General features: G+C 42.7%; 1 protein-coding gene across 6 annotated transcripts in view; it reads right to left on the bottom strand.

Moving 5' to 3' along the window:
• Nucleotides 1–13,592, bottom strand: part of STARD13 (StAR related lipid transfer domain containing 13) — a 285,754-nt gene that overhangs the window by 104,598 nt on the left and 167,564 nt on the right. Inside the window, exon 1 of one of the 6 annotated variants that reach the window (XM_063394786.1) lies at nucleotides 5,713–6,138. The exons of the other annotated variants lie outside the window; for them this stretch is intronic. Within the exon in view, the coding sequence (XP_063250856.1) occupies nucleotides 5,713–5,881 (169 nt within the window). The 5' untranslated portion in view covers nucleotides 5,882–6,138. Of the gene's footprint in view, nucleotides 1–5,712; nucleotides 6,139–13,592 lie in introns of those variants that run through there. 6 annotated transcript variants of the gene reach the window in all.

Consider the following 13,592-nt stretch of genomic DNA (forward strand, 5'->3'; position numbering starts at 1 on the left):
TTCTGTTATGTAGCATTTTATATGCCATAGTGACTTATCACTTCTAAGTTTAAACTAATTCTCCTTCTGATTATTATTACTCTAGTGATTCATTTATTGAGCATAAATCTTGCATTTATTGGCTTAAATGTCTTTTAATATTACTGTCTCTACTTATACAATGGGGTTAATATGAAATTCAGTCTCCTCCATGATCGATACAGAAGATATATAGCAAAGGTACAGCTGTTCATTTCACAATTTCAAAACAAGAAAGCCTCAAGTTAAGATGTTCACCTCGGCTGAAATCCTGTTTTCAATGAAATTGAGAACAAAAGTCTCCTAACTCATAAGAAGAGCCAAGATTTACTTTTTAGTATCCAACCTGCATGTGTCAGCTGAAGTGCCCCTGACACTTTGTGGCTGTGAAGCTTTAAGGCCAGAAATAGCCACTATTATTGAATCCAACCTCCAGTACCACACAGGCCACTTCCAGTTAAATACACACAGGTATTTCCAGTAACTTCAGGTGTTGAACCTTTTTGCCAGATAGTGGCTCTAGTGAAGGTTTCTCCCTTCTAAATGTCCTGTTGTTTATGAAGAACAGCTTTTTAAAACTTTTATTGGCTGGACTGCACTCTGATAGAGCAATATATATTTTTTTAATTTAAACACATCTCAGGGCCCTCTGAGCTTATAAATGCCTCTAAGGATGCTCACATTTTTTGTGTTAAAGTTTCACACAATACTTCAACCATTTCAGAGTACAAGTATGTAATAAAAATATTTAAAATATCCTATTATTTTATTGAAGGACTCTAGTTTCTCCAAGTCTAGGTCTAAGGACTTGAGGAAAGATTGTGCAAGGAAGAAAAGATGAAGAAGCTGCAGGTGACAGAGGGTCTCAGTTTCTAGGGGACCTTAAAGAGTGCATGAAACAACCATCCCAAAGATCCCTCTGCTGTGAGCACACACCTGCCCTACCCCTAGCTGACAGTGGAGGGGGATGGTCCATGTCCCAGCTGCAAAGCAGCTCTGCAGCGAAGGATGTTCCTCCTGCTGCTGCAGGCAACCCCAGCCCCGGTTCTGTCCTCTCCTGCGTGCCTGGGCTGGAGCGTAGACACAGAGGCACCTCAAGAGGAGGCACCGGGGGCTGAAAAGGAGCTGCAGACTGCTGCTGCCCTGACTTACGGGCTTACAGGCTCAAGAGGCAGTACTAGATCACCAGCACTGGTCAGAGATGATAAGGGAGGGTGTTTGTATCGTTACCACCCAGGCTGAATCTTGTTGGTTAATATTTCACTTTCCTGTGTTCATTCAGTGAAGTTTAAACATGTGTAGGTAAAGTGGCCAGCATCCAGAACATGAGAAAGGCTATGGTTCACATTGCCTGAACAACTGTATTTTGTCCTCTTTGTATGTCTGACCAAACTCACTATCTCTAATTTTTTAATTGCATCCCATTTCCCATCCCATAATCCACACCTGTGTGCATACCAGGAATTTGATGTGGGGTTTTTTAATGCAGCCTATGACTGCAACGTTTCCACCTATATTACTTCCCTGTTCTCCTTTTGAATATGAGTATATTATCACCTATGGTACAATAATAGTCACTTGAATTGCATAATTTTTTCCAAGTCACTTGCATACCTCTGTAACACTTTTCACAAATTTGCTTAAAAATGCTTAGAAAAAGAGAAGAATTAAACACCTTGAACTAACTACAAAGGAAAGAGTATGAGACAGAAAAGTGCATTTCTTTGCACTTCTAAACCAGACAAATCCAGGTCACCCAAAGGTAACAGTAGACATACAAGATCAAAACTGAAATTGCAACACATAAGAGTATAAAACATCTGCTGAGCATTGAATGGAGAATTTGCCTTGAAAAGTTGGAAGTCTGATTTAATATCGCTCCATCGAACAATTTTCCTCAACTGTTCTTGCCTGTGGACATAAACTGAGACAAATCATAGAACATTACACACTGTGGGCAGGAATTTATTCAGTGAGAATAGGAATTTGTCTTATTTTCATTAGTTTCTTCATATTATTGTCTTACTGAACATGCAGGCTAAGAATCTAATTTTACTGTAGATGAAAGAGAATATATCCTTAGCAGCCTGCCTATGCTGTGGCCGATGTGGCCTCATTCACCTTAACTTACACTCTACCTGTACTGCACAGTCAATGATTTCAATTTAACATTTTCAGGGTACGGCCTTAATTCTTCTTTACTTTTTACCTACAGCTACTTTTTATATTTTCTGTTCTGCACTGAGTTTAGCCGTGTACTGTGAAAGAAATAACGACTTTGTGACTCATGTAATATAAATTCTTGAAAGTCACCACCTTATTTATTTAAAGAAAACATGAGTAATCCTTAATGAATTCTCATACAGTTACTGCATACAGAGTTTGAATAAATACCTCAGGCCAAGCATGCTACACCCTGTTCCTTTATGCTGAGGCATGTGTCCCCTTCAGTGTGGAAACTAACGGGCTTATGGGGGAAAGGGAATCATCAAAAAGATCAAATCTTGAAATTACCTGTTCAATATCAGATAATTACCACGCATATTCACAGGCCACCTCATAATTCTACCTCAAGGAGTTGGTGGTGTACATGAACCAAATATTTAGGACTTTCAAAGTATGATCTGATTGAAATAACAGTCTGGTTCCTGTCATTTCCCTTGTGGTGATTTTTTTTTTTAGAAATGATTAAATGGTATAATTCCTCTAATGACTCATTTAGTGTATTTTTAACTAACACCAAAGGAAAATACAAAGGAAATAGTCTTCAGCAAATGTGTTTTCAAGGAGGAAGAAAAGCTGTATTGTGATATGATAGAGTAAATTAGCATAGTTTAGAACAGTACATGCAGGTAATGACTGAAAAGCTAGCAGAATATGTAATACTTTGTATCACACTGCATTACTGATGAGGACTGGAAGCTTTGACTGCTTTATACATGGTAAATTGGATGTGTTATGATTTTGTAAAACCTTCCTTTCACTAAAGAAAAAAAATTTCCCTGATATAACAATCCTACTTTAGGTGCCTCCAGTCTGAAAACCAGCAAGTGAAAAAATAACTGGGTAAGAAGCAGAGAGCAGGTATTCAAACAAGCCCCAGGGCAGCTTAGCACTTAAACATGTGGCAGATCTGTTTTCAGCAAAGCAATTAACAAGGCAGGATTCACCGTTCCAACAATCTTAAAATGCAGGCTGGATCTTTTTCTAAACATTTGCTATAACTCAAGTTATTAGATTGGAGAAGTGCTAACACAAGAATTGGGGTAGTTATGCTCAAATACTTTGTCTTAATGTCTTTAAAATGTATGACTCGAAGATATACAAATTCAAGCAACTAAATAATGACTTATATGCTTTACTCAACAGGATGACTGAAAGCAAGTTTTGGTTCTCATCTTGCACCTCCTAATCTACTTTTCAATATATTATTGATAAGTTTCTCTGTGGCACTCTGGTAGTTACGAATCCCATTTGTTAATGGGGTAAAACTCATTCACCTCTAAAAGCACAGACTGATAACTCCACCCATTTTAGAGTAGTCTTTCCCTCTGGGAAAGGGATGGGGACTGATCCAGTACCCTTGCACTGCTTACAGTCTGAACAAAGGAAGCAGAGAGGGTGACACGCTGACCCAGTAAAACTTGGTGAAAGTCTTCTGAGGGACTGATGGATCTTGGTTTTTCATCCAGAGTTTCAAACTGAGCCGTATTAGCTAAGCTTAGATTTTTTGGTATTGCTAAAACAACTATTTGTATCAAAATTATTAGTCATTCCTTGGGGCACTGTAGAAAAAATGTGTGCCTTGGTTTTACACTAGATGTGTGTTTGCCTACATATGTGCTTAAAGACAGAAATCAGCATCTATCTGAACACATAATTTCCTTACTGCCAATGAACTGACACTTGACCAAGAGTGAATCCTGTTCCCAGCTTACATCAATAAAAGAGATGAAGGAAGTAATGATGTATTTATTCTTAGTGACCCAAAATACATAAATATTTCATATACTGAACAGTAACATACATCACAGGATCAAGGTACTGCACAAATATAATTTCTGCAGCTCTGTGCAGAACAGGTTGGAAAGCTGTAAAAGAGGAGCAGAGGTCATTGACCACAGACTGACCATCCATGCAACAACCTGCAGGAAGAAAAGTTACAACTTTGAACTTCCTCACCATGCAGCTTCTCCAAAGTCTCAGCACCACTGACTGGCTTTGGCAGCCCTGGCTGTCCCAGACAGATTACAGGTTACAAGAGGGAATGTGACACAGCACCATGACAGGTAGGAGAGGGGTGTTAATCCACCACATGCTCAGTTAATGCTGTTTGAACACTAAGTTGGTACTAGCACTGCACCCAAAACATTTTCAAATAAACCTGTAAAGAAATAAATTACCCTTTCTTTCCATTCAATCCAGGCCATACACTGGGTACACAGAATGACATAATATCCTTCCTGAAATCAGAGCTGCAGTGAGGACCAGTATCCTTCAAAAATGACCAGTTCCTGAGACTGCCTTGCAAACAACCACATTTTCCTAACTGCCACAGAAACTATCTTTTTCATCTTTTCAAACCTGGCCAAAGAATTATGCATTGTTTTCTTTATAAATGCCATAAAATCTCATCACTATATTCTGTACTTCTGCCAGAGTTTGACAGCCACAGATCTAATAATCTTACTGGAAAGCGACACACAGAAACAGCCACACCATTTAACTGCTGCTGGTCAAAACCTCACACCAATTGCTGTGATATTTGCCAGATATGACAGTAAATGATATTATCTCAATGCCTGCCCCTAGTTAGCAAAATTGAACACCTTTTTGCAAGCTGTCCAGAAAGTGGCTATTAAGATTTTTTTTTTCAACATGACATTTGTCTGCATGCAGGACCACATCCACTTTGGAAACTGGTGTTCTTGAAAACAGGATTCCATACAAAACCATGATCAATACAAAACTATGTATTGATTTGCTTTTTAATCTGGAAAAATCAGTACAGTTGGTTAGGGTTTTTATCTTTGCATTAGCCGTTGTGAGGATGATTTTAAATTGTGTGCACAGGCCAAAAGATTTGCTCTGAGGCCAATCTGCATTTAGCTTTAGTGCCATAGACAGACATTCGGAAAAAAAACAAATCGATACATTTGTAATGACTGCTCAGATAACTGCTTAAGCAGCAGCAGAAAGCCAAATCAGCAATTTAGGGATATATGACAGATTTTCTAATGCCCTGACAGTTACACACACTTGTTTCCAAAGGACGTTATCCCAGTTGCCTCATTCCAGTCGCACTGGGCTTCTGCTTCGTTTTTAATTGGGTTACCACGGGCAGGTTTGACCTGCAGCAATCAGAGCAGATGGACTCGTGCCTGCTCAGACAGTCAGACAAGACGAAGTTCAGCACCTAAGATACCACAGTAGTTTATGATTAAAAGGTGATTTAGTTAAATTGCTAATCATGCACTAGTGTTTGTCTCCTGGTTGTCGGTGCGTGTGCGTATGTGTGGAAACAGAGAGGTATGAATGACTATTTCAAACCCTGCCTCTAGCCAGATTAGTTTGGAATAGAGACAAGGAACGAGCCTGAAGCACGCGGCATTAAAACCTGTTCTCTTACGGAAGGGCAGAGCTGCAGACCCTGCGCCGACGCGGGGCCACGCAGCGCTCCTGGCAGCAACTCACCTTGCTGGATTTTCGTCACCAGCTGGTGACGGGCGAGAATCCTGCTGGTCCTGTAGGGAGGGCGCCGGGCGGGCGGATCGCAGCGCCAGAAGAGCTCCTGGCCCTCGGGGGACACCGCGTTCAGGTAGAAACAGGCGGTGCCCGCGGCCCGGGGCACCTGCTTCAGCATCGCCGCTGCCCTCGGCTCGCCCCGGCCGGACCGGGCGCTGCTCCCGGCGGGAATCAGGGCAAGGAGAGCAGGGAGGCTCTAAGCCCCAGGGAGCTGAGAGGAGCGAGCGCTTTAAACGAAAAAGGAGTGCCAGGAGCTACTACAGCTCGGGATTCCGGCTCTCCCACATGATCCGCGCGGGCCAATCGCTCCCAGAGCAGCCTGTGGAAGTGAGCCGGCGGAGCGGGACAGTCAGCCTGCCCCAGCCCCACAGCCTGCCCCAGCCCCGCACAGCCTGTCCCAGCTCCGCACATAGCCCCAGCCCCGCACAGCCTGTCCCAGCTCCGCACAGCCTGTCCCAGCTCCGCACAGCCTGTCCCAGCCCCGCACAGCCTGTCCCAGCCCCACAGCCTGCCCCAGCCCCACAGCCTGCCCCAACCCCGCACAGCCTGCCCCAGCCCCACAGCCTGCCCCAGCCCCGCACAGCCTGCTCCAGCCCCGCACAGCCTGTCCCAGCCCCACAGCCTGACACAGTCCCACAGCCTGCCCCAGTCCCAGCCTTTCCCAGCCTGTCCCAGCCCTAGCCTGTCCCAGCAGCCCCCCGACTGGCCGGAGTCTACCCAGCACGGAGGGGCTGCACTGGGCCGCTTCAGAAAGCAAAGAAGAAATAGCTGAAGACCCTCGAGAATGCGTGTTTTAAACTACTCAAGTCTGCCGAAAACCTTTTTCTCCTCTGCTCTACGCTGCCCAGCTGTTGACTCATCTCTGGAGACGATGCCCTCGCTTACTTTTCTAAAAATCGTACCCCTGTTTGCGGAGAAAAAGTCCATTTACGGAAGGGCTGTCTGAATCTCCAAAACCACACGGTACAACGAGCACTGGAACAAGCAAAGCCCTTGGGATGAAAAAAATTCAACAACACCTAGCAGCAGTCACTCAGCAGTAAACAAAACCCAAGAGTTCCTAACATTAATGCTAGCAAGAACTGGTCACAGCCTGGAAGAGGGAAAGGGGATGGAAAGGTTCTCTGTTATTCAGGTTCCTTGCCATAACATCTTCTTTTTTGTTGTTGTTGGATTTTTTCAACAGACAGAGGGGCATGTGCTTTTATTCTATCCTCACATATCAACTACTGAGTTAGCCAAAGATGCAATTTCTTTGATTAATCATACAGAAACAGAACACTGCCATTTTTATCAGCAGGCAGGCACCAAATCTGAGTGAAAATATACTGAAAATGCCCTCCTAGTCAAATAATTTTCATTACATTTTAAAATACCATTATTTTGGATGAATACACCCCTAGTGTGTGCTGATTTCCATGATTCATGGGAAATGATTGATTTCTAAGAATCAAAGTTCAGGAATGATGCTGCCACCTCTGTGCCCTTTCCCATGAGACCAATGTCAAGTTGGGGCCTGCACCTGACAGCACTGTTGGAGTGGCTGCAAGCCCCAGGCAGAAGGGGCTCAACTCCCATCTCGACCCATGGGGGATCTTGACCTCCTGAAACTCTACCTGGACACCTGCCTGCAGTGACATTATTGCCTGTGTCCTGTTCTCCATCCTTGAGGCCAACAGTATCTCATGACATGCCATGGTACAATGGAGCACTCCTCCCACTCCCCGCCTCACAGATGCTGACCAGGGCAGGGCCTTGAGGTGGCACTGCCTGGGACCCACCTCTTCACAGAGAACAGGGCAGATATAGTCACCTAAACAGGAGAGGGGGGAGGACAGCTCTTGTTCACAATTATTCATTAAAATTTTGCTCCATGAAAACCCCCTTAGGGCACGGTTTTACTGCGATGCAATCTGTTCTCATTACACTTTATGAATTTTATTCTTCATCAATGTGAGGCTTGTGCAGTGTCATAAAATGGAGAAATATAATTCCAGGTACTAGAAATTTAAAATGAATGCTGCAGACTGGAAGCCTCCATTACCTGTTATTACCATTAACAGCACCTGCAAGTGCTGTACGTGCTCTTTTTTGCGCCAGGTATGGCTGCATGGTCTTCTCTGAGACTCTAAGCAGAGAGTTCAAATTCAAGAGCAAAGACATGGCACCACTACCATCTATCCTCCCAAACAGGGCTGGGCACTGGCAGCAGTAGGACTGACCAGTCTCCTCTCTGCCTTGCTGTGCAGAGGAGAGGCAGAATTGCTTCACAGCTGTGAGCAGAGAGCCTGAATGTCAGGGAAGAGATGGTTCCCATTCCTACCCCAGCTTGGCAAGCCAGTGTGTCAGTCACTCTGCTGCCATCTTTTCAGGAATAAATATTCCAGAGGCCCCAAATGTCAATGACAAGCACAGTGTTTATCCAAAGAGACAGTACCTCCATGCATGGAAATTCTTATTTGATTATTCTACAGTTCTTTGATCCAATTCTATTTAAAAAATGCTATTGCTAATGTAAAGCAAGTATTAACATTTAATACCACTCTGCTTAAATATTCAGAAGGATTTCTTTTTCTGTTGGATGATGCATTGACTTTTTCAGCTAATGGGATTCTGCATTCTTCCTTGCAATACTTCCAAATTCTAGGAAGCAGTTTAAGAGAAAAGTAATGCTTCAAAAGCCAGTCCAAAGAAACAAAAAGCATGGCAAGGGCCTAAGTAAGGTGTGTATGCTAGTGAACAAGTCCACCAAGGGCTCAGCAAGCCCAGTTATACGCTTGTAACACACAGCAGAGTACCAGCCTCAGTGCCCCTGTGGTTGCCCGTCTTTCCCATGTCCCCACCAGAGGGAAAGGCAGCAGGGCAGAGCTGCCCTGCCAGCCTCACAGCAGCTCATCTCAGAGGTCACAAAGGACAGAATAAGAAGCCTCTGTTGCAGAATGATGACTTTCCTCCCAGACACCAGGGTCCAAACACAACTTCAGAGCCAGAGGGTTGCCCCAGGCTCGGTGCTGATGAGTGCTGCCTGTGCCGAGGCAGAATTCCTTGGCTTCAGTCCAGTACTTGCATAGTAGTCAAATAAAACAAGAAACAACATGAGTTAGCTGGTCTTATGGTGTGTGTTTGAAAGCTCCTGTGCTTGAAGTTGTGCATGGCAAAAAAAAGAAGTAGCCCTCCTTGCATACTTTTAAAATGACTGTATCCTTGTTTGGTGACTGCCTTGACACCCACTGTTTATTTTCAAAAATGTGTCATTCAGATGAGGAAACCCCTTTGGCCATCAACCTCTCAGACAAGAAGTACTACAGAAGTCTAAGTTGTTATGTAATAGCACTAATTAATATTTCAGTCTCAGTCTACAGACTGTTTCTGGAACAGTTAATAGAGCAACACTGAACTTCATGCTAATGCATCTCATAAAAGCACTTCAAAATAAAAGATTCCTTGTGCTTTTTACAAGGACTATTAGGGAGCTCCAGCACACACCTGAAATTGCTGCCAATCTTGACAGAAGCACAGCCCATGGGATGAAAACCCAACCCCATGCTCCCATGTTGTGAGTGATCCATGCAGGAAAGGAGATTCCTTCATAAAATCATGTCTTAAATTAGTGGTGGTTTTTTTGGGGTTTTGGTGGTTTTTTTTTTTTTGGGGGGGGGGGGTGTTTGTTTTGTTTTGTTTTTTGTTTTGTTTTGTTTTATTTTAACAAATCAGAAATGTCCACACTGATACCTATAGTGTAATAACCACATGTCACATCTAACATGACAATCAATGCCTTGATAGATACTGAAATTCTCTTGGATATTAGGAATCTTTAGTTAAAGGCTTATTCATACTGCACAGTACTTCTGATGACTGCATGGACTTATTATAACTGGTAAAGTCAGTTCAAGGAGTTATACTCTTCTCTGAATGCATTCACAGGCAGAACTGCGATACTTCATTTCTGTGAATTGATTTTTATGTCTCTCTGCCACCTTTTCTCCCTGAAATGGCATTTAGTCTGAGATAGGAGTAAACTACTGGCAGGAAAAATTGCCCCAGGGCTGCCTACAAATACTGCAGTATCTTAGGCAGTACTTGAGATCTGATTCCATCTCACTGCGAGCAGGGTGCTGACATCAGCTGGAGAAAACAAAGCAATGTACTCTAGAAATGCTAAAATATATTTGATACCAGACTATCTACTGATGGCTGGCTTTTTGTGGCAAGACAAGAGTGTGAGTTTCTAGACACCACCTTAGCCTTAGAATATGCCATGAGGCAGTGCTTCAGTGGGGTAGTTGAGGATAAATTGAGATGAAGAGTACTTTCCCATTTGTATTCCTATAAATAAATAAATATCTAAAAAGAAATATAAAGATTGAAAAAATCTATAAATACATATAAGTATTTTATATTTTTATATATTTTATAAGTATATATTTTATATATATATATATATATAAATATAAATATATATATATATATGAAGCAGGACTGCTGATTTACATCTTAGAATGCACACATCGCAGTGAACTGTGAAACAGGTCTGTGATGTTGTATCTGGCACAGAGTTCTCCACGCTTGGATTGAACCTGCTGTTCTTACACAGTAATCAGCCACTTGATCTTCCCGAAGTGACCCATTTCCCTTTTATTGTTAGTTACACTTATCTCGTTATTTCACATCTAAAATTTAATGACGGCCTCTCTTCATTAGAAAGCACTGGTTCTGTGAGAACAAAACAGTTTCCTATCCACTAGAGGAGCACATTTGTTATTAACATTAGTGACATGTAGTTAGAAGAAGCAGGAAACTCTTGTTTCCAAGTCACAGAAGAAAAAAACTCAGGTATCTGCTTTCAACTTTCTGATCTCTGGACTCCCTTCTATAATTCTGCAGGTAGAAGAATAGTTCAGTTTGCTGGATTATGGCCTAACTCCAATACCTTATGTATGCAATATATCCTGGATACTGAAGTCCTATCCACATATCCCTATCCTATCCACACATCTTGTACTTCTTGCCTGTCTCTGCCTTTACAGATGCCTGCACAGCAGCTCATGTGCTAAGTACAGGGAGTTTCTCCTTTCTCAAATTCAAGAAGAGAAAAAATTCACATGCAGGGAACCCAAAGCTGTGTTTAAGATGAAGTTGTCACTTACTTCATGTGTTTTGAATCCTATCTCTGGGACTGGGACCTTTAAAAGCAGAAGTTCATTGCCTGCTGTTTAGGAAAAATGTTTTATGTTTGAACACAGACATTTGATTGAGAGTTGTTTGCTGGGATTACTACGGGCTGCAAACTCCTTCATACCAGGCATGGAACAGCAGGGACTCTAGAGCAGCCAGAAATGCTTCCCTCTGGCTCAGCGGCACTTTGACTTTCTTCCTGAGGCTGTGCTGTGGCGCCGAGGCTCTGCAGTGCATCTGGGGCTGCCAGGAATCAGACTGGGGCAAAAGGAGGATAGTTTATGTGACACTTCTGCACGGCCAGGAAGTGAGATGGAGACGGCTAATAGCTGCACGGAATTACAACAGAGGGTTGTTTCACTGGAGAGCCTGATACCGATGTGTCCTGGAGGAAAGTCAGCTGCTGTGTCAACTGTATGATAGCGAGGTTTGAAAATGAACACTGCTAGGCAGGGCTTCTTATGCAGGAGAGACAGGCTCACACACCCCCCTGAAGATAAACTTCAAACCGGAAGATGAGGCTTCTGAAGAGTACATTATATCTTTTTCTTCTCTTCCAGTGTCCCTGTCCCAGCATCAGAGGACTATCCATTTACATTTCAAGACCCACGTGTTCAATGGATAGTGCTGCTACATAAAATACCTCCTGATTACAAGAACATCAGCGGCCTGGCTGCAGCACAGAAGCAGAGGATTAGAAATTATGTGCAAGAATACAACAGTAGTACGTTTAGGGAACAAAAGAATGGCAGGGAGGTGACTGACTGACCAGTCACCCAGGCAAACTTATGGAAATAGGGACAGATGCAAAAAGCCAGGAAGATGAGGGTCAAGGCAAGAAATTGTGATTCATCTCATCAATTTCCCTGTGGAGGTACTCAGGATGTTAAATAAGCAAAATGAATAGTAACTGATTTGATAAAGACTCCTCCACAATCCTCTACCAAGGAATCATAAAGAACCTCAGCTATTACAGATAAAAAGGAAAAGGTCACTCGTGGTTTAATGACAGCTTAAAGACAGGAAACAAAAGTACAAATAAATAATCTATGTCCACAATGGGATTAGGTTCCCAGATGATTCACACAGATATTACTGTTGGAACCTGTTTTGTCTACCATCCACACATGATTTTTATAATGGAATTGAACAATGAGTTGGCAAAATATAATGATGATACCACATTAGTCTGTCAGTCAAAACAGACATGGGTTGTAAACACTGAAGGTGTTTACAACAATATTGACTGAGAAGGCCTTAAAATTTTAGGTTTTGAGGGCTGATAAATGTACAGGACGAAAACCACCCTAAAGATAACACAGTGCACAGTGATGAGATTTTATGGAGTTGTTATCACTTAGGAAACAGATCTTGGATAGGTTTATGAAAATCCAATACAAGCGCTCATTAGGAACAAAAAAAAGCAAAGTCGATTTTAAAACCTTTTTGAAAAGTAACTGAGTGCAAACCAACAAACATGGTTTTGCTATTACAAATGTCTGCCCACCATTTGGCAATTATGAGGTCTTTTCTCACAGTGGGTAAAGGTGGGAATAGTAACTGGGGGTAGATTCAAAATGAATGAACATAAATAGTTCTCCATATAGGCATAGCTCACCCCTAGAAATCATTGTTAGAGGATAGTGGGGTTTTCAGAAGTTAGCAGAATTCAAAAAAGGATAAAATCCCTGGAAGAAAAATTCAGCAAGGACCATGAAGCACAAAATTCCAGCTCGTGGCTCAGGACCTCCTTGAAGCACGTGAATGCAGGTAGGATATACAACATGTACAAAATCACTATATGCCTATCCCAGCATTACGTTTTTCTGAAAATAGCTGCATTTGCCCGCTGGCCAACACATGATACTGGGTTGGTCTGACCTGTGGCCACCCCACTGAGCAGGAGTGGCCAGTCCGTATTCTCAGCTGAGCTAACCAGATGTACCACCCCACGGCCTATGTAAATGTGGGATCCTAACAGCACTGCTAGTGCATAAATACATCAAAATATCTGCTCCTGTGGTCTGTGGCTGCAGCCTGAGGAATGACAGTATTTCCCTGGGCACAGCCTCTCTGTGCCCTCCTGTCACTTTGCTGGTGAAGTGTAAGCTGCTGGTCTGTTGGCCACAATGTTGGTCACAGAGGATGTGACCTCTCTGTCTCTTCTGCCCTCCCAGGGGCTTAGAAGGGATCAGGAGCTCCTGGATGGTTGGTAAGATCATTGGAAGGGGTCAGTTGTTTCATCTGGTGCCTGACTGCTAATTTAGGCATTATGGTCTCACTCCTGTTCAGTTTTCAAACATTTTTCCTCAGTCAAACCACACCAGCATATGAATAGAGGCTCCACTAGCCTTAGCTGAACTCTTCACAAGCCAGGAATAGCCAGCATCCCACACTGAGCAAAGTCCCTAAAGACAGTGGTTCTCAACTGTAAATTAAAGAAAAAGCACAACAGTTGGGTAATAGTTCAAAAGAGAGGAAGACATTTCAGGTGGCAGACCTGCTCTGCTAAAATATTTGGAGAGTATTATGACAGAAACAAGCTAAAAGTAGTTTCCATACCCTTAGTGCAACTCCATGCTGAATCTATACACAAGTTCCTAAAACTAAACCCACAGGAACTCTGTAAATATATTTAAGTAGTGATGGGC

The sequence above is a fragment of the Prinia subflava genome, chromosome 3 (assembly GCF_021018805.1).
Source record: "Prinia subflava isolate CZ2003 ecotype Zambia chromosome 3, Cam_Psub_1.2, whole genome shotgun sequence".
NCBI lineage: Eukaryota > Metazoa > Chordata > Aves > Passeriformes > Cisticolidae > Prinia > Prinia subflava.